The sequence below is a fragment of the Crocuta crocuta genome, unplaced genomic scaffold (genome assembly GCF_008692635.1).
Source record: "Crocuta crocuta isolate KB4526 unplaced genomic scaffold, BGI_CrCroc_1.0 scaffold364, whole genome shotgun sequence".
In the NCBI taxonomy this organism is placed as follows: Eukaryota; Metazoa; Chordata; class Mammalia; order Carnivora; family Hyaenidae; genus Crocuta; species Crocuta crocuta.
Window position 1 is genome coordinate 1,471,279 of NW_027532603.1, and position 19,781 is coordinate 1,491,059.

Here is a 19,781-nt window from a genome sequence, read left to right on the forward strand (position 1 = left end):
TGGCCGGAGCCCCGACGCCTGCGGGATGCCGCAACTCGGTGAGGGACACCCGACTCCAGACTCAGAAACACCCAAGCTGGCCACTCCAGCCCGAAGTCCGCCTTTCAGAATCTTGGTGCCGGACTCAGAGGCAAGTGAGCACCGCTGTAGGGCAGACAGATCCGGGGGGGCGGGGTGGAGGGGAGGGAGGAGGCTCAGAATTTGGAGGAGGGGGCGGGCGCTGGAGGGGACTGGGAGAAGGCAGGTCAAGCTTAAAGGCTCTTGGGGTCCACATGATTGACTCCATGCTGGTATGCCGGCTGCTAACTCAGCCTCACCATAGCCTGCATTTGGGTTTGGGGAAAACAGCCTGACAAACTGAGGCAGGAGAGTGGAAGCCCAAGAAAATCTTCGAAGCTTCCCTCCCCTGCCGTCTCCACCTTCTCCCTGCGGGAGGGAATAGAATGCCAGAGAACTCAGCCCAAGTGCATGCTGCCCATCTTTGGGTTTGGGGATTGATGGGAGAGTTGGTTTGGAGGGTGTGGCAGCTCAGAGAGAAAAGGGGTGAGGACTGCCTGAGAGAAGACAAAGCTGGATCTGTAATGATGGAATGAAGTTTCCCAAGGGGGACAGGGAGAGGAGACACCTACTTCTGGGAAGCTCTTGCCTGTGGAGCACACCTATCTCTGGGGTATTGGCATCACTTCCTCCATCCATCCCCATAGTCCTCTCTGGGCCCCACCTTCCCACCTGCCTCATCTCCACCTCCCTTTGGAGGCTGAAGGATGAGAGGCCTAGGGAGAAATGGAGAAGCTGTTGAGCTGCGGCCCCTGAGGCCAGAGACTGGTAGGAACCCCATTCTAGCCTCTGGAGTGGAAATGGGCGTGAGGGTGGCAGAGTTGAGCCAGCTCTGCATGAGTCCAGGACACAGGTGAGGGTCGGAGGTGGAGGCAAAAGGCTCAAGACCTTTGGGTCTTTTCCAGGTGCGTCTTGGAGCAGAATTCTGTCAGAGCTGCTCAGGAACCCTTCAGCTGACCTTCAGCTAGCTCCTAGCTCCTCCCTCCACCCCCCACCCCCACCCAAGGCCAGAGAGGTGGTAGCATTGATTCCTGGACCCCTCCCTACCATCCACCCTGCTTCACCCACAGGGACAGTAACCCATAGGCTACTCAGGCTAGCTGCCCGACCTGTTGCCACAGTCTGCAAGGATCCCTGTGAATTCCTAAGGCAGAGGAGAGACTCTGTGCCCTGCCCTGCACTTTGGGGAACAGCTTCAGAATTGGGCTCTACTTCAGTGCCACCCCTTGTCCTCATCCGGAGGACAGGGCCATGGGCTCCTTCCGACCCTTGCAAGCCCCAAAGAGTCTTTCTTCCTTGTCTAGGTGGTGTGAGTCTGAGACCAGCAGATGAACAGACAGAAGCTGAAAGATCCCCAAAAAAGGTGAGGAGACAGTTGAAGTGGGGGACAGTTGAAGAGGGGATGGGGGTGGGAGCCGTACAGAAATCAAGCACCCTGTCCAAGGTTCTGGCATTTGGCTTGGCCTCTGGTGCTCCCAGGACTGTGCTGACACAGTCAGCAGTCCTGAGGGACCCCAACAATGTCCCAAGGGGCCAGCAGTGCAGCAGAGGGGATGGTCCAGACTCCTTCTATGCCTGGGCAGCTCCCTGCTGCTCTATGCCTCTGCTTCCTTGGGATCCGCTCCATTTCTAGTTCATCCTCTGGGGAAAATGGGAGGCGGGACCCATCAAGGACGGGAGAAGAGGAGAGGAGAAGCAAAATGGTACAGTAGGAATAGGGTGGGCTTCTGGGCCCTGGGCTCTCCCACCCAACATGCTGCCTGGCCTTGGACAGTCATTTGACTTCTATTAGCCCTAGTTTCATTTCTTCTTTTTTAAATTTAAATCTATTTAAATCAAATTGCTATTACATTCCCACAGTTCAAAACCCAAAACATAAAAAAGCAGTAGGTAAGGCCTCCCTTCTTCCTCTATCTCTCAGTTCCCCTTTTTGGTGCCAATCAGTGTTACTAGGTTTCTTTGGTACATTCTCCAGAGCTAGCTAATGAATATTTACACAACATATATAATCCTTCCCTTGTATGCATTTTATACACACCGGTCCTGCACTTTGCTTTTTTTCCCCTTCGTTGTGAATTATCGTTAGAAATCACTGCATGCCTCAGCATCTACAGCATTTCCTCAGTCTGTTTTATAGCTGCCTGGATGAAACTGCATTTGCATAGATGCTCCACAATGTATTTAGCCCGTACTTTACTGATGGCTGTTTAGGTTGTGTCCAGCCTTTTGAGTATCAGTTTACTCATCTGTCAAATAGGTACAAATAATCCTTTGTCGGACAGTTGTGGAGGCTGCAAGAGCATGTATGTGAAGTGCTTGGGTCAAGGAGTCAGTAGTCTGGTTCCTCCTGTGTCCTCCAAGGGGCCTCATCTGGTTCATCCTCAAACACCCTCTTAAATGTTACCTCCCCCACAAAGCTGTCCGTGCCTTTCCCGGCGAGACAGCTTCCCTGCTCCCTTTCCCTACTGTAGTGCTCACCACTTCGTACAGTAAGTTTGTGCCAGGCGGAGAGCTGCCTGGGGCAAGGTGTGCATCCTGCCCACCTCTGTTGATCCCAGAGCATGCAGCCTGGAGGTGGGGGGCTGCGCGGCCGGGAGCTCCTGGCCAGAGTTGAGCAGGCTGTGTGCTTTGCTCCACAGGATGCTGGAGAGGACCTCTCAGAACTGGAGCCCAGGCCACTGGCTGCTGGCACTTTACCTGGCCTGGCTGTTGACCCTCCTTGACTCTGCTTCCTTGCAGACGCCAACTCCCACAGGTTTGGGGGAGGTAGCAGAGCCTGGGACAGGGTTTCTCGGGATGCCTGGAGAGCTGGGCACCACCTATTCCACGCAGGCAGATCCCCAAGGCTGAGAATGCAGATCCTAAGGGCTCTGGCTCCCTCTGTTTTTCATCCAGGAGGATCCACACCCCTCTCTGTGATCCCAGCCCAGGAAAGGCGTGGGCAGACCCCTTGCTCACCTTTCCATCCGGGCCAGAAGGTGTTCTGCAGGGAGAGAGGCCCTGGGGTAGAGGCTTAAGTCTAGCCTCCTGGCCTAATTCTGCGGGTTTTCCTTCTGGGATGGCTAAAGCCTGTGTAAGCCGGATGGTCTCTCCACGCACTGTAAGCCCCCAGGGCCCTTGCCCTCAAGCGGAGGAAGCCAGAGGAAGTGGGGGCTGGTGGAGAATTCCACTTTTCTTCCGCCCAAGGGCCAGGCTCTGCTTAAGAGGGATGAGTGTGGCCAGACTGGGGAAGAAGGAAAGATAGGAATGCTGAAGCCGCAGGAGGATTTCCTGTTTCCTCCCCCACTTCCCACAGTTGGAAATCTCTTGAACACCTCTCCCCGAGGCTGGGAGGCTGGGAGGAGGGCCCGGAGGGTATGCAGCGCAGGTGGGAGAGGAGCAGGGCTGCAGGCCAGGGCTGGGCACCTGATCTTGTCTGGCCACTTCAGTCTTCGCGAAGCAGGGCACCTGCGAGGTGATTGCGGCTCACCGCTGCTGCACCCGGAACCGCATCGAGGAGCGCTCCCAGACTGTCAAGTGCTCTTGCTTTCCTGGCCAGGTGGCCGGCACCACACGGGCAGAGCCCTCCTGCGTGGATGGTGAGTGAGAGTCTGGAGCCGGCGGGGGGCGGAGGGGGGGCAGTCACAGAAATAAGGAGGTCTCGGCCACACCATCTGCTCGGGATAGGATTTCCTCCCACCCCAGGGCTCTGGCAATCAGCCTCAAATGCTGGGTAACCTCTGGGGGGAGAGGGGCAGAGGGGACCATCCCCACTTCATCCCTCCCTCCCGTGCACACTGCTGGGCACTACCCAGATGCATTCTGCCACACAAATCCTCTCTCGTATCCCGCCAGACTCACACTTAACTTCCCCAGAGCTTGACCTCTTCACCTCCTGCTCCTCCCAGGCCTCTTACACATGCCCCGTCCCATTCTCCTGCAGCCTTGACCCTCCCCTCATGTGGACACACGTGTTTCACTCACCCCCCCCCCATGGTCGCGCCCATGCCCGTGTGCTCACACTCACATGGCCGTGCGATACACATGCCCACCTATGCTCGCATGCACGCCTGCCTTTGCATCCCTGGTCTGTGGAGCCCTCACACACTTGCTCACATACACCAAGTGGGGATGTTGGGGACTGTGCCTGTCTGTGAATGCCGCGGTGGCTCAACTCAAGGGTCCCTGAGGGAACTGCCCCTTCCTTCACCCTGTGCTGTCTTTGCTGACATGTGGGGGTCAGTGGGATTGAATTTGATACGGTTGTGTGCCCCAGCCCCAGCCTGAGTACTGCCTTTCTGGGCAGCCTGGAGTAGGAGAAAGCCTGGGGAGGGCAGGGCTCAAAGCCAGCGGGGTGCAAACATGCACTTGGTTCTGTGCGAACTCCCCGCCCTTGACTGCACACCGAACCCGAGGACAGCTGAGAGCCGCCCTCACTGCCTTCTGCTCCCACAGCCTCCATCGTCCTGCAGAAGTGGTGGTGCCAGATGGAGCCCTGCCTGCCAGGGGAGGAGTGTAAAGTGCTCCCAGACCTGTCGGGATGGAGCTGCAGCAGCAGACACAGAGTCAAAACCACCAAGGTATCCAGTGATGGTCACTGCCTCCCACCCTACTCTCCCCCTTTCACGCAGGGCTGGCAGGAGCCACGGGCACAGGAGCCTGGGAGTCTGGCTGTCAGTGTCCCCAAAGTGAGATCCATCCATGAACCGTGTGGGCACATCCCTGGACAGTCCCCTGGACTGTGCCGACTCCAGGCACTGGAGTTAGGGCCTCTGGATTTGAAATCTCCTGTGAGGTGGCAAATCCCTGGTCTCCATATACCTCGGTTTCCTCTTCTTCCCAGGGTGAGTTTGACTCCCAGAAAATGTCACGTCCTCAAGAACAAAGTAGAGAATTAGGAAATTGTTCAGATAATTCCAAGGGGAATCTCTGCCCACCCACCCCTGCTGCAGACCCCACTCTACCCCCAGGATTAACTCCCTACACCTCACACCTGTCTTCCTCTCATCTTACTGCCACAGCACCCAAGAGGATTATTACTTTCATGGTTTGCTGCCTGCCCCGAAGAACAAGGGGTAATTAAAAGTTTATCAAACTCATTAGCAATTTCATGTGTGTCACAGCTAATCAGTTGCATGGCTCTGTCATCACCATTTGTGCAGATGAGTGACACTTGGGGCCTGCCAGAACTCTGCCTTCTGCCATCCCTTCCCACCACCACACACAGCAAACAAGCAGACACATAAACACAGAAGAGAAGGTGGTCTTCTGGGTTCTGAAGAGAGCAACATATTCATAGAACACAGAACAGAAGGAGCTACGGCAAGAAAAAGTGTGGGTCGTTGTAAAGTAGAGCATCCTGTCTGCAAGCAGACAAGGGACACGGCCATCCTGAGTATAGTCAAGACCGGAAGACAGTGAGACCCACCAGAGAGCTTGGGACATGTGTTGCTATTTTATAGGTTTGGGTTTATAGCCTGTAGATTGCTGTGTTTGCAGTTTGGGTAGCTACTCTGAAGCGAGAAGTGGTGAGGTGTGTTTGATGGCTTGATTTATGCGTCTGTGGGCCACACCAGCCATGCTCTCCCAGTCTGCAGTGCTTTAGGGACAAGGGATCAGCAGCAATGAGCTTTATATGACCTCCTGGTGAATCTTGGGCATTCCCTTCTCCAACCTTCCCCTATCACCTGTTCTCTAGGTCACACGATAGCTCTTGGCGTCACAGTCTAGACAAGACAGTTTGAGCCATGGACTGAAGAATGGTATCAGCCAGCAAAAATGGAGATTCACTTACCTNTGTCACAGTCTAGACAAGACAGTTTGACTGAGCCATGGACTGAAGAATGGTATCAGCCAGCAAAAATGGAGATTCACTTACCTGGACGTACACCCTGTGCCAAGTGCAAAGCCGTTCTTTCCCAAGGCTTTTCAATTGAGTCGTTCAGCAGATAAGGACGGATCTTCGGCTACATACCTAGTGTTATGCTGGGTTCTCCTGGGGGACCCAGAAGAAGGTCAAGATACAGTTGCTGCCCTTGAGGGATGCCAAGTCAAGTTGGAGAGTTGTTGAAAAACAATGAGCTAATTTAGGTTAAAACATGTGATGCAGGACAGTGTATGTGGCTTCCGGATCACATGCTGTGGGCCTGTTGGGGGTGCGAGGGTGATCTGGTGGCCCTTCAGCCACCCCCTTGCCACAAGGCACCAAGACAAGACATCATAGTCACCATCCTCCACTTGGCTCCCTCACATAGGTCTGAACACCCAGCAAGCTGCCAACATGCTGAGGGAAAAACCCCTCCCCTTGATGAGAGGCTAGCCATATCTCATTTGCATGGGACTGGGTTGACTTGGGGAAGGAAAGCTTCAATGAAGCCAGACAACTTTCCAGCAAAGCTTCTGCAGGGGTGTGGCCTGGTTTGGGCTATTCACTGGGTAGGGGATGGACAGGACCTTAAAATTACCCCCCATCTAAGCACCTCAGGTTTTTGTTTGCTTATTCTAACAGACGAGGAAACTGGGTCCCAGAGATTAAGACAACTCGTCAAGATCTCCCAGTTTGGGTTCCCAAATCTCTAAGCCCTTTCACTGAGCCTGGATGTGGGACTCCAACCTGGGCCTTCCATGTTCTTATCTCAGAACAGGAGTCTGCAAAGAACTCAGCAACATTTCTCTTGGGAGATGCCAGAACAGGTCCTTGTTATGTGAAGTAATCCATAATACCTAGATGCCAGGATGTGAGACCACTGGATCTCCACTCTGCCCTCAGCCTCCAAAATTACTAACAGCCCAGGGGTCACTCGGCCAGTTACACCTGAGACACTCTGAGCTGGTGGCCCTATTGTCTAGGCTGACACATCTCTCCCCGAGGGCTTAGGCTCATATGTAACTCCTAGAGGCTCTGGCTCCAGGACAGACTCTGGGTGGAGTTCAGGGATGGTCCCCTAATCCTCTCCCTTCAAAGGTCCTGCTGGGCAGTAAAGGATTCCTTGCAGGGCTGGATGGAGCCTCTGTCCTGGATTGAGGTTTGTCAGAGTCAGAATGACACACAGGCTTCAGGGACTCAGAGATGTGGGCTAGTTGGATATCCCATCAGTAAAAGAATTACAGGCTCAGTGACTGTGAGGATCTGCTGGGATCAGCTGGGATCACCAGGATCACAGAGTGTGTGTGAAAGGGGGTGGGGATCAAGGTGAGGGGTGTCAGCAGAGACCAAGCAGGACAATGCTGAATTCTGACTCCCAGAGGATGGGCTGAGGCTGAATCTCAGCCTCTCCCTGCTTCTTCCCCTTCTTCCCCAAGCAGCCGACCCAAGACTGTTCACCCGACTCGAGGGCGTATCTTCCTGTTTTTGTTTAGCTTTGCTTTTGGTAATGGGGTGGGAAATGATGCCAGCTTCTCACTAGACTGTAAATACGAGAACCCTGCCAGCTTTGAATCTCTGCACCTAGTGGGGTCAGGGTGTGGGGGAAGTCAAGGTCAGAGGTGGTCATCACTTCCTTCAAGACCAGGGAATGGATTAAGGGGCTGGCACATCTTCGGGAAAGGGCCAGATAGCAATTATTTTAGGCTTTGCAGGCACTGGCAGCCTCCTGGCCTGCCTTCGGTGCAGTGGGAACCTGAGCATGAGGGCTGGGTTGCATTTTGTTTTTCTTCTAATGCTCCTTGAGAGGTTGGTGAGTGAATTATTTAGGTGACAAATGAGGCAGCTTAGGCAGAGTCAGACAATAAGAGGCTGCTCTCCTGGAGGCCATGGGGGCTTCTCCACTCCCTCCCCATCCCTTGAGACTGTGTCCAGAAGACAGGGGGAGAGCACCAGCCCCCTGCCCATCTTCTGCATCCACAAACAACGGGGCTATGAGCTGGGGGAGCCTGAGAGAATGGGGGTGATTTTGTGTTAAATTCCCCACACTGCCCCCACCTCAACTGCCAATCTCCACCAGCTCCCATCTCATCCACGGTCCTGACCCTCCCAGATGTCCCTCATATCTGCTTACAGAGAAGTCCTCTTTCCTTTGGCATATGCTGGAATTTGCCTCCATTTCCTCATGACCTATTCATATATTTATTTGGTGGGCTTTGAGGAGTGTCCGTTACATGGCCAGGAGAGCTCCACACAACACAAGAGGGCCTGGTGGAGAAAAGAAAGCCTCCCACCAGGGCGGCTAGGTGGCTCAGTCAGTTAAGCGTTTGATTTCGGCCCAGGTCACAATCTCATGGTCCGTGAGTTTGAGCTGCGTGTTGGTCTCTGTGCTGACAGCTCAGAGCCTGGAGCCTGCTTCAGATTCTGTCTCCCTCTCTCTCTCTTAACTGCTCCTCCCCTGCTCACACTCTCTATCTCAAAACTAAAGATTTAAAAAAAATTAAAAAAGAAAGAAAGCCTCCCACCTTGAACAGTATTTCCCTAGGGTCCTGTTTCCAACTAAGTCTATATTAGTGCACATTTTGTAGCAACTTCAAAGGCAGTTTAGGAATGCAATGTTTCCTGGAGCATTGGGGTTCTGGAGTCATTTGTCAGTGGGCTGGACACTCTGGATTCTCTCACATTAGCTGGTATCCTCACCTCAGCTGTGAAGGCCTTAGGAAGGTCGCCAACTGCCAGAGATCATGTGGCTAATTTCTGTGACCTCCTACCAGTCTCATTAAGGTCTGTGAGTGACGTCATAATTAATGGTCCCAGACAGTTGCCTCAGGTTGAGGCTGCAGCTTCCCAAAATCATAAGCTTTGATCTAGAAGGACTTTTAGAGATCAATTAACCAACACTTCGATCTGACAGTTGAGGAAAGGGAGGCTCAGAGAGGTTAGGTGATTGACTCACAGTCACACAGTATGTCCTCCCAGTGATCCAGACAAGTGTTCTTTACTGTACATGCCTCTGTACTCCAGTACAGAGTACTCCAATACTCTGTACTCCAACTCAAAAGGAAGCCAGGGTTGTAGCAAGGATGGTTGTGAAAGAGTCTCATTCTAAATTTTCCAAACCCTGTGGGTGCAAGGGGACAGAATGAAGAACAGAAAGCATTTAGAGAAATATATACAGAGAGAGAAGTAAAGACAAAAAGGAGGGATTGGGATAACTCATTCAGATGAACATCAAAATATCAAAGCACAGCACATAATAGAACAAAACTAATGCCAAACCCAAAATAGTTGATTTTTGTCATTTCTGGAGGACGTAGAATGAAGCCCCTCTCAACCTTTGGAATACCTGTGAAGCCAGTCTTGATGGCTTCTGCCTTCTTTAGATTCCAGTGTGGGGGTCTGCAAACTAAAGCCTGTGGACTGACTCTGGCCCACTGACTCTTTTTGCAAATAAAGTTTTATTGGAACATAACTGTTCTCACTTGTTTGTTTTGTCTATGACTACTTTCCTGCTGGGACAGAACTGAGACATTGCAAAGAGACCATATGTCCCAGAAGGCCTAAAATATTTACTGTCAGACCCTTTGTAGAAGACTTTTGCCAATCCCTGCCCTAGTGTTTTAATTGAATCTTTCTCAGTACGTGCATACAATCTGGAAAAAGACAGCTCTGTGGTGTATTTCTGGGTTTGGGATTTTTTGGAGGCTGTGCTTGTGTCTCCTTTAATCCTTCCCGGTGCCACTTGCGAGACCTAACAACCAAAGAAATGAAGTCATAAAGGCTAAGGGGGCCAACAGAAAGACTTGGAACGCAGAAGAATGCTTCATTAGTACGTTATCACACCCCAGGTCAACTCAGTTCATGTTTTCCAAGTTCATGTAACTTCTGCTTTTAAACTCAAGGAAAGTAACTGCATGTGCCATGTATACACATATGCTGCTGGTGTTTCTGTGCATCTGTGGATTGGGGTATTTCCATGCCCACAAACAAGGCTGATATGCAAAATATACAAAAAACTAGATTAGCACAGAGACTGACAATCAAGACAGATTCCAGCCTGTATGTTCCCGCTCCATCTTCGGTGGCTGACATGTGACTTCAGAACAGGAAGGAGTTCATTTCTCTCTTCCCCTAGTGTGAGCAGCTAAGCTGGTTCCTGACTTCCTTGGGCTTGTGATTTGTCACTGAGCATGGGTTGTGGATCTGGGTTTGTGCAGGGGTACAGAAGCTACTAGACTCAGATGGCTATAAACATTGTAATAGACACAGACTGGGCATAAGGAGGACCAAGCAACTACCTTTTAGGCCTTACGTGAGGCTACAAACTCCTCTTCAGTGTGGTTTAGGGGGAGAGGATTCCAACCATTTAGAAGGCTGGATTGATCCACATGTTTGGCAATCTGCCATCACCTCTATTAGTGAATGTCTACCATGTGTCAAGCACCATGCGAGGCTCTTTATATAGGTAACAGGATGTTAAATGGGACCTTCCTCATCTCAAAATTTGGACAGAGGCCCCAAAGTTCAGAAAAGAAAGCTACGTATCAACTACTCTCAATGACCCCCACATTCTAAATCAAGATGGTAGACTATTCTACAGATTTGTAAAAGAGGTGATCAATAGTCCATTACTCACCTCCAGACTATATAAGAGAGGGTAAGAGTTCAAATAGAAAGGCAGGTGATAGTGAAGATCTGTCTGGAGAGGGTTGCCACTTCCTCCTTCCCCCAGCCAAGGGGAAGGTTTAGGTGTTGATTCTTACTACACCCTACTTAGGGGGATTGCAGAAAAGAACTCAAAAGAGCTTGACTTCAGTCAGCTGGACAGCGGGGGACAGAGGGACTCAGGTCTGAAAATGATCCAAAGGCCAGTGGCTATGGTTGGCTTGCTGGCCTGGACAGTAAGCCCAGAGAACTCTCTTGGGGGCAAGCTGCACATCCAGAGCTTAGCAGACCATAGATGTTTGTGTGTTTTCCGAGGGACTATGTGGACTGTCCAAGAGGGCTACCTGGAAAAGCGAGGTGGCCCCAGCTAGGGAGAGGCTGCCACAAATCCTGGGGCTGAGAGGGAGTCATTAAGTGGCCAGTGAGAGGGAGGTATCAAGAGACCTGTAAGCAGCAACAGGGCATATTCCAGAAAACCCGAGACAATGTTCCAGAAGACAATGTCCAAATCCTGAGATGGAAAAGAGACCCAGAGAAACTCACAGACATGAAACAATTTGCTCAATATCAGGCGGCTAACACACCACATATGGCAGTTTTGTACTGTGTTGGTTTGGGTCAGCTGAAACTCTATTTCCCAGAATTCTCTTCCCTGCATAGTTCCAGATTAGAGTTGCCAAAGTTGGAAGGCAGAGAAGTGTGGCAGTAGCAATTACTTTCTGAAGGCCGTCATGATTACAGGTGCCAGCAGGTTCTAGGCTGTGGTCATTTCCCCTCAAACCACAACAAGCTTTTCTCAGCAAATCTGAGCCTTTCTGACCAACAGCAACCCCAAGCCAACCCCCAGATGGAGAGGCAACAGTGTCCCATATAAACTTCTCCACCAACTCTTTAGATCCTGCTCTAAACTGGACATGACACCTGGACATGACTGACTTGGGTAGGTTGCTTCTGAGTGTGCTCAAGAACTTGGAGAAAGAAAGCTATGAGCAAAGGGCTATAGGTTCTAAACTCAAGACAGGTAAGGGAGCAGAATTGTTCTGTGATTGCCTTAAAATAAACCTTTATTTCCTGTAGCTGCAGGGTTGAGATTTCTGAAAACCAGACTCAAAGTAGCCAGGTGGCAGTCTCTACTTCCATTTTAACAAGATCATTTTTGTCTCCCGGGGTGGAGACATTTTTCCCTTGGGAACTAACACCTCTAAATCAGCAGTGCCCTAAGTTCTAGGAATGAGAAGTAGCATTTTGCAGGTGACTCATTAGGGATAGGAATGAGAAGAATCTCTCCCTAGGTTTTCTTTTATTTCCACTCCGTACTGTTTCACTAACACATACAATGAGGCTCTTATGGTGGGAAATGTCAAGCAGAAGCTTCTAGAATGGCCTGTACCTACCAAAATGGTAAGCGATCTCATTCTTGGAGAGATTGCAGAGAGGAGTGTCACCATCAGAACTTGAAGGACGTGGTGGTGGCGATTATCCTCTCCCAGCTTGCCTGTTTGCTCTGTGTAGAATACGAATAAATGGATTTTGGAGAATAAGTGCATGATCATAAACTTAATCAGGCTGGCTTCAGTTTCAGCTTCCGTTACAGACATGGTTTCTCTACTGGAGCAACGACACCCTTTGCGCCTAGCATTCAGGTATTGATCTGGCAAACATCTTTTCTTTGCACCTGTTCCTAAAGATCACCAGAAACAGTTTACTTTCAACTGGCGAGGCCAGCAATACACTTTCACTCTCTTTCCTCAGGGCTCTTTCAACCACGCGGATGCCATGATGCTGGATGGACCAGATGAGTAGGAAGTAGCAGGTGCCCTAAACGCTTTGGTAAGACACATGTATGCCGGATGGTGTGAAATAAATCCTACAGAAGTTAGGGAGCTTGCCACTCTGGTAAATTTCCAAGGATCCTGGTGATTGGAAGCCTGATAAAATATCCTTGCTCCGGTAAAGGACAGGCTGATACCCCTGGCGTCTTGCACCAGGAAGAAAAAGGCACAGTGCTTAGTGGGCCTCTTTTGGATTTTGAAAATAACCTCTTCTTCATTTGTGTATGCTGCTCTGACTAATTTGTCAGAAAAGCCAAACGTCTGCCAGTTTTGAGTAGGATCCAGAACAAGAGAAGGCTCTGCAAAAAGGTATAGGTTGCTGTGCAAACGTCTCTGCGCCTCGGGCCATACTATCGGTCACATCCAATGGCCCTTAAAGTGTCTAGCCCTCTATGGAGCCACAGACCCTGTAGAGAGCCTTTGGCAGCTTCTGAAGCTGAGTCAGAGTAAACTCTTAGGATAATGGATCAAGCTATGCCATTCTCTTCAGATAATTATTTTCCTTTTGAGAGATAGCTTCCAGCATTTATTGGATCCTACTAGAGGTTAAATATTTGACTATGAATCACCATGTTACCTATGACCTGAGCTGCCCATCATAAACGGGGTGTTCTTGGCCATTAAGCCATAAAGATGGGAATTCACAGCAGTATTCCATTATCAGTGGAAGTGGTATGTATACGTGATAGGACTTGAGCAAGTCCTAAAGGCAAGAGGAAGTTGCGTGAATATGTGCCTCAAATTCCCTTGGCTCTGATTCCTACTAAACTGCCTCCCACGGTGCCTATGTCCCTCAGTGGGTTGAGCGTTTGATTTCGGCTCACACTTGTGAGTTCAAGCCCTGCATCAGGCTCACTGCTGACAGCACAGAGCCCACTTCGGATCCTCTGTCCCTCCCCCTCTGCCCCTCCCCTGCTCACACACCCTCTCTCAAATATGAATAAATATTTTACAAAAAGAAACTGCCTCCTCTTTCTCAACCCATACCTATGGTCTCACAAGAAATTCTCTATGACCAGTTGACTAAGAAACAGAAAAAGAGCCTGACCCTCTTCACTGATGGTTCTTGCTTCTGCATGATTGGAATGATTCCAGCTACTACCTGAAGGTGGAAAGCTGCGGCACTACTGCCCCACTCGGAGGAGACACTGAAGTCTTCCCAGTGTGCAGAACTTACAGCAGTACGCATAGAGGCTTATCTTGCCTGAAAGCAGAGATGGCCAGAGGTACAGATAGACACTGAAGAAACGGGATGTGTGTGCTGTGGCTCTGGCTTTTAAGTTCAGAGGATTGGAGGGAATGTATTTGGAAAATTGGTGACAAGGATAATGGGAAAGAGGAGTGTGGTTGAACTATTCTAAACTGATATGAAGTGTGAAAATATCCATATCTTACATGAGTGTTTACCAAAGTGCAACCTCATTACAGGGGAATCTTAATAGTCAGGACACTAAAATGCCATTTTCTTTCCCCAGCCATCTTCTCCAGTCATCCCTGGCTCTGTCAACGGCTCACAATCAAAGTGTACGTGTGGCAAAGATAGGAGTTATGTGTGGCTCAGCGCTGGGGCTCCTATTCAAGTCTGATATGACTACTGTCACTGCTGAGTACTCAACCTGCCAACAGCAGAGACCAGCACTGAACCCTCAATGTTGGCACGATTTTCTAGGGTGTGGAGCCAGCCACTTGGTGCTAGGTTGATTATATTGGAACACTCCCATAATGGAAGGAGTAGTGCTTCTTCTCACAAGTAGATACTTACCCTGGACATAGATTTTTCTTCCCTGTTCACGTGCTTCTGCCAAAAGCACCATCTACAGACTTATAGAACATTTTATTTATTGTCCTGGTATTCCACTAAGTATAGCCTCTGACCAAGGAGCTCATTTAACAGCAAATTAAGTGTGGTAATGAGCTCATGATCCTAGAATACACAGGTCTTACCACGTGCGCGATCCCCTTGAAGTAAATGGCCTGAAGGAACGCTAGAACAATCTTTTGGACCCTCAGTGTCAACACAAATTCAGTGCCAACACTGGGCAGGGCAATGTCCTCCGGAATGCTATATATGCCCCCAGTCAATGATCAATATAAAGTTCCAGTTTCTCCCTTCAGTAACTGTCTCACTGGTTGGCAGATCAGGACCAGGAAAAAGCGCACACTAAAGTGGGAATTGATGTGCGAATTTTTTTATGTAAATTGTCTCGTTTCATCCTCACCAAAATTCCATAAGGTTACATATTCTTATTCTGATTTCACAGACAAGGAATCTAAAACTCAGAGAGGTTAGGTAATTTTCCAAAGATCACACAGGATAAACAGCAGAGTAGGATTTGAACCCAGATCTGCTCAGCTCTAAAGCTCATATTCTTGCAGCACACGTGGACTGTGTTCCCGCCATCTCCTCCAGGACTGAGCAGCCCCGAGCCCAAATGCTTTACAGTTGATGTTTAGGAAAGATGAGAGAGGCTGAGGGATGAACTGGGTAATAAGTGTCACGATAGAGGTGCGTCCTCTGTGCTATAGTAGAAACTATTTAGAAAAGAAACTAAATCCAGCATGGGGAAGGCAGACTGAGAACCAAGTCTTTAAAGGTGAGTGGGAATCAGCCAGGTAAAAGAGAGAGAGAGAGAGAGTGTGTGTGTGTGTGTTGGGCACGGGGAGGATGAGGACGTGTGCTGGGTTGGGGGAGGGAGGCTGGTCTCCACCATGCGCTGTGCCGGGGCCTCTCCCCGAGTAGGGATGGTGGGGAGGTCTAGTGCGAGCCCATGAGCTTGCAGATTGGGTCTGTGTGCATAAGACCCACCTCAGTGGGCGATGAGTGGGGCGCAGTGGGCCCGAGAGCTCCTGGAGATTCCAAGCGGTGCCGTCTCGTCTGGAGTGAGCCTCGACGCTGATCAGCCGGCCTCGACCAACCCCGGCGGGGTGCTCCCCCCAGGGAGGCTTGTCCTTTCCAGCTCCGCCCTCCTTAGGCTGCTCTCTCCTGCCTGCATCCGGGGCCGGGGCCTGCAGTGAACTGCGTCCTCGTGCCCGTCCCGCCCAGTCGGGTTTACCCAGATCTCAGGACGCCACGGTGCGATTCCGAGGCCTTTGGGACGCGAGGGCGGGGTCCTGGACCTGGGGACACGCGCTCCGAGTCCCCTGCGCCCATCCCTCCTCCCCTCGGTGGCCAGAGCAGGCGGGCGGAGGCGCGCTTCGCTGAGAGGTGGGGCCTTGCTGGGTTTGCACGCGCGACACCCTCTCGCGGCCGGCTTGGCCCGCACACACCCAGCGAGGAGGCGACAGGAAAGGTCCCCAGCCACCGCCTCCTCCGGCTGGCCTTTGTGACCGAACTTGTGCCGCCTCCGCCTGCTCTGAGGTCCAGGGAGGGGTCCACCAGAGCTGCTGTCGGGTTAACTCTTGGACTTTCTCCAGGGCGGACCCTGTGGCACTCAGAAAAAGTCCCCAGGCAGATGGGGCGCCTGAGTGGCCCAGTCGATGAAGCATTCGACTTTGGCTCAGGTCATGATCTTACCGTTTGTGAGTTGGAGCCCTGCATCTGGCTCATTCCTGACAGCTCAGAGTCTGGAGCCTGCTTCTGATTCTGTGTCTTCCTCTCTCTCTCTCTGTCCGTCTCCCACTCTGCTCTGTCTCTCTCTCAAAAATAAATAAACATTAAAAACTAAATAAAAAAGAAAAAGTCTCCAGGCAGAAAGGTCCAGGGCAAATGGAAGAGTAAAAAAGGTGCAGTGTGTTCAAACTGAAGCCCAATGAATGCTGTGCTTTCTTATTTTTAAAAATCTAAGTTATCACAGTATAGTTTATATGCAATAAAATGCACCCATTTTAAACGAACATTTCAGTGAGGTTTGACACATTTATATACCGCCACCGTGATCAAGATACAGATCAAGATACAAAAGATTTCCTTTTATATAATTTATTGTCAAGTTGGCTAACATACAGTGTATACAGTGTGCTTTTAGCTTCAGGAGTAGATTCCCATGATTCATCGCTTACATACAACATCCAGTGCTCATCCCAACAAGTGCCCTCGTCAATGCCCATCACCCATTTCGCCCTCTCCCCCCGCCCCCCATCAACCTTCAGTTTGTTCTCTGTATTTAAGAGTCTCTTATGGGTTTGCCTCCCTCCCCCTCTGCAACTATTTATCCCCTTCCCCTCCCCCATGATCTTCTGTTAAGTTTCTCAAGTTCCACGTATGAGTGAAAACATATGCTATCTGTCTTTCTCTAACTAATTTCACTTAGCATAATACCCTCCAGTTCCATTCACGTTGCTGCAAATGGCAGGATTTCATTCCTGCTCATTGCCAAGTAGTATTTCATTGTATGTATGAACCACGTCTTCTTTTTTTTTTTTTTANTCATTTTAACCACTCTGACCGGCGTGAGGTGGGATCTCAGTGTGGTTTTGATTTGTATTTCGCTGATGAGGAGGGATGTCTAACATCTTTTCATGTATCTGTTGGCCATCTGGATGTCTTCTTTGGAAAAGTGTCTTTTCACATCTTCTGCCCATTTCTTCACTGGATTATGTGTTTTTCAGGTGTTGAGTCTGGTAAATTCTTCATAGATTTTGGATACTAATCCCTTATCTGATATGTCATTTGCAAATAACTTTTCCCATTCCATCGGTTGCCTTTTAGTTTTGTTGATTGTTTCCTTTTCAGTGCAGAAGCTTTTTATTTTGATGAGGTCCCAGTAGTTCATTTTTGCTTTTAATTCTCTTGCCTTTGGAAATGTGGCAAGCAAGAAATTACTGCCGCTGAGGTCAAAGAGGTTGCTGCCTGTTTCCTCCTCCTGGGCTTTGATGGTTTCCTGTATGACATTTAGGTCTTTCATCTATTTTGAGTTTATTTTTGTGTATGGTATGAAAAAGTGGTCCAGTTTCATTCTTCTGCATATTGCTGTCCAGTTCTCCAAGCACCGTTTGCTAAAGAGACTTTTTTCCATTGGATACTCTTTCCTGCTTTGTCAGTGATTAGTTAGCCATACATTTGTGGGTCCAATTCTGGGTTCTCTATTCTATTCCATTGATCTGTGTGTCTGTTTTTGTGCCAGTACNATGAAAAAGTGGTCCAGTTTCATTCTTCTGCATATTGCTGTCCAGTTCTCCAAGCACCGTTTGCTAAAGAGACTTTTTTCCATTGGATACTCTTTCCTGCTTTGTCAGTGATTAGTTAGCCATACATTTGTGGGTCCAATTCTGGGTTCTCTATTCTATTCCATTGATCTGTGTGTCTGTTTTTGTGCCAGTACCATACTGTCTTGACATTTACAGCTTGCTTTTTTTTTTTTTTTTTTACAAATAGTTTATTGTCATTTACAGCTTTCTAGTAGAGGCTAAAGTCTGGGATTGTGATGCCTCCCACTTTGGTTTTCTTTTTCAGTACTACTTCAGCTATTTGGGGTCTTCTCTGGTTCCATACAAATTTTAGGTTTATTAGTTCTAGCTCTGAGAAGAATGCCAGTGCAATTTTGATTGGGATTGCATTGAATGTGTAGATTTCTTTGGGTAGTATTAACATTTTAACAATATTTGTTTTCTGGGGCACCTGGGTGGCTCTCAGTTGGGTGTCCGACTTTGGCTCAGGTCATGATCTCATGGTTCGTGGGTTCAAGCCCCGTGTCGGGCTCTGTGCTGACAGCCAGCTCAGAGCTTGGAGCCTGTTTCAGATTCTGTATCTCCCTCTCTCTATGACCCTCCCCTGCTCATGCTCTCTTTCTCTCTCTCTCTCAGAAATGAATAAAACATTAAAACTTTTTTTAAAAAAACAATATTTGTTTTCCAATCCATGAGCATGGGATGTTTTCCCATTTCTCTGTGTCTTCTTCAATTTCCTTCATAAGTTTTCTGTAGTTTTCAGCATACAGATCTTTTACGTTTTTGGTTAGGTTTATTCCTAGGTATTTTATGGTTTGTTGTGTAATTGTAAATGGGACTAATGTCTTGATTTCTCTTGCTGTTGCTTCATTATTGGTGTATAAAAATGCAACTGATTTCTGTACATTGATTTTTTTTATCCTGCAACTCTGCTGAATTCATGTGTCAGTTCTAGCAGCTTTTTGGTGGAGTCTTTTGGGTTTTCCATGTAGAGTATCATGTCATCTGCGAAAAGTGAAAGTTTGACTTCTTCTTTGCCACTTCTGATGCCTTTGATTTCCTTTTGTTGTCTGATGGCTGATGCTAGGACCTCCAGCACTATGTTAAACAGCAGTGGTGAGAGTGGACATCCCTGTCGTGTTCCTGATCTCAGGGGGAAAGCTCTCAGTTTTTCCCTGGTATTATTAGCCTTTTAAATTTTAGCTAATCTACTAGGCATCCTGTTGCACCTCATTGTATTTTTCAATTTTATTTCTCTAATAAGTAATGATACTGAGCATCTTTTCATGTGCTCATTCTTAAAATTCATATCTTTTATTTCTTGCAGTGTCTGTTCAAATACTTTGATTTGATCATTCCTATAATTTACTTTGTATTACTGAGCTGTAAGGTTTTATATATATGTATATATTTCAGATATGTTTTGCATGTATTTTCTCACAGTCTTTCCATTTTCTTAACTCTGTGTTTCAAAGTGTCAAGTTTTAGGGGTTTTTTGCTTTTTTTTTTTTTTTTAAGTAACTGCTGCATCCAACGTGAGGTTCGAACTCACAACCCTGAGATCAAGAGTCACAAGGTGGCTCTTCCAACTGAGCCAGCCAGGCGTTCCTAAAATTTTAGTTTTGATGAAGTCCAATGATCACCATTTTTGTATGGTTGATGACTTTTGAGTCCTATCTAAGATATCTTTTGCCTTAAAGGCTACACAAACTTTTCTCTTTTGTTTTCTTATTCAGAATTAAGAGTTTCTGCTCTTATGTTCAGGTCTGTAATTCATTTCCAGTTAAGTTTGTTTGTTTGTTTTTTAATGTTTTATTTATTTCTGAGAGAGAGAGAGAGAGAGAGACAGCATGAGCAGGAGAGGGTCAGAGAGAGAGGGAGATACAGAATCTGAAGCAGGCTCCAGGGTCTGACCTGTCAGCACAGAGCCCGACTGGAGCTTGAACCCACAAACCATGAGATCATGACCTGAGCCGAAGTTGGACGCTTAACCGACTGAGCCACCCAGGTACCCCATTTCCAGTTAAGCTTGGTATGTGGTGTGAAGTAGGGGTTCAGGTTCACTTTTCTCCTCTATGGATATCCCATTATTCGAGCACCATTTGTTCATTGGACGACTCTTCCCCTATTAAATTATTTTGGTACTTGTAGCCAGCCTTTAAGATGGCATCTAATGAATACCTTCTTTTTTTTTAATTTAATTTTTTTTTTAATTTACATCCAAGTTATCCTAATGAATACCTTCTGCATTGCAGCCCATATGTGGTCTTCTCCCACAC

The 19,781-nt window shown here is 48.7% G+C and overlaps 1 protein-coding gene and 1 long non-coding RNA gene across 5 annotated transcripts in view; one reads left to right on the forward strand and one right to left on the reverse strand.

Annotated features, from left to right (window-relative positions):
* The window catches only part of TAFA3 (TAFA chemokine like family member 3), a 9,614-nt gene extending 3,810 nt beyond the window's left edge, over nt 1-5,804 (forward strand). Inside the window, exons 1-6 of one of the 4 annotated variants that reach the window (XR_013339079.1) lie at nt 10-130; nt 1,362-1,420; nt 2,697-2,812; nt 3,486-3,635; nt 4,668-4,880; nt 5,735-5,798. Coding sequence is in view for 3 of the 4 variants with exons in the window: in XM_077780163.1 (XP_077636289.1) it covers nt 1,386-1,420; nt 2,697-2,812; nt 3,486-3,635; nt 4,492-4,616; nt 5,735-5,746 (438 nt within the window). In the remaining variant the exon portion in view is untranslated. Of the gene's footprint in view, nt 1-9; nt 135-1,361; nt 1,421-2,696; nt 2,813-3,485; nt 3,636-4,491; nt 4,617-4,667; nt 4,881-5,734 lie in introns of those variants that run through there. The other 3 variants (XM_077780164.1, XM_077780162.1, XM_077780163.1) reach the window with 3 other exon arrangements.
* A 3,018-nt stretch (nt 5,805-8,822) lies between these two features.
* On the reverse strand, nt 8,823-15,651 carry LOC144244828 (uncharacterized). The gene is made up of 3 exons (XR_013339080.1): nt 15,203-15,651; nt 11,959-12,068; nt 8,823-9,020 (listed from the first exon to the last, which is right to left on the reverse strand). It is a non-coding gene; the product is annotated as an uncharacterized LOC144244828 (long non-coding RNA).
* Nucleotides 15,652-19,781: the final 4,130 nt, after the last annotated feature.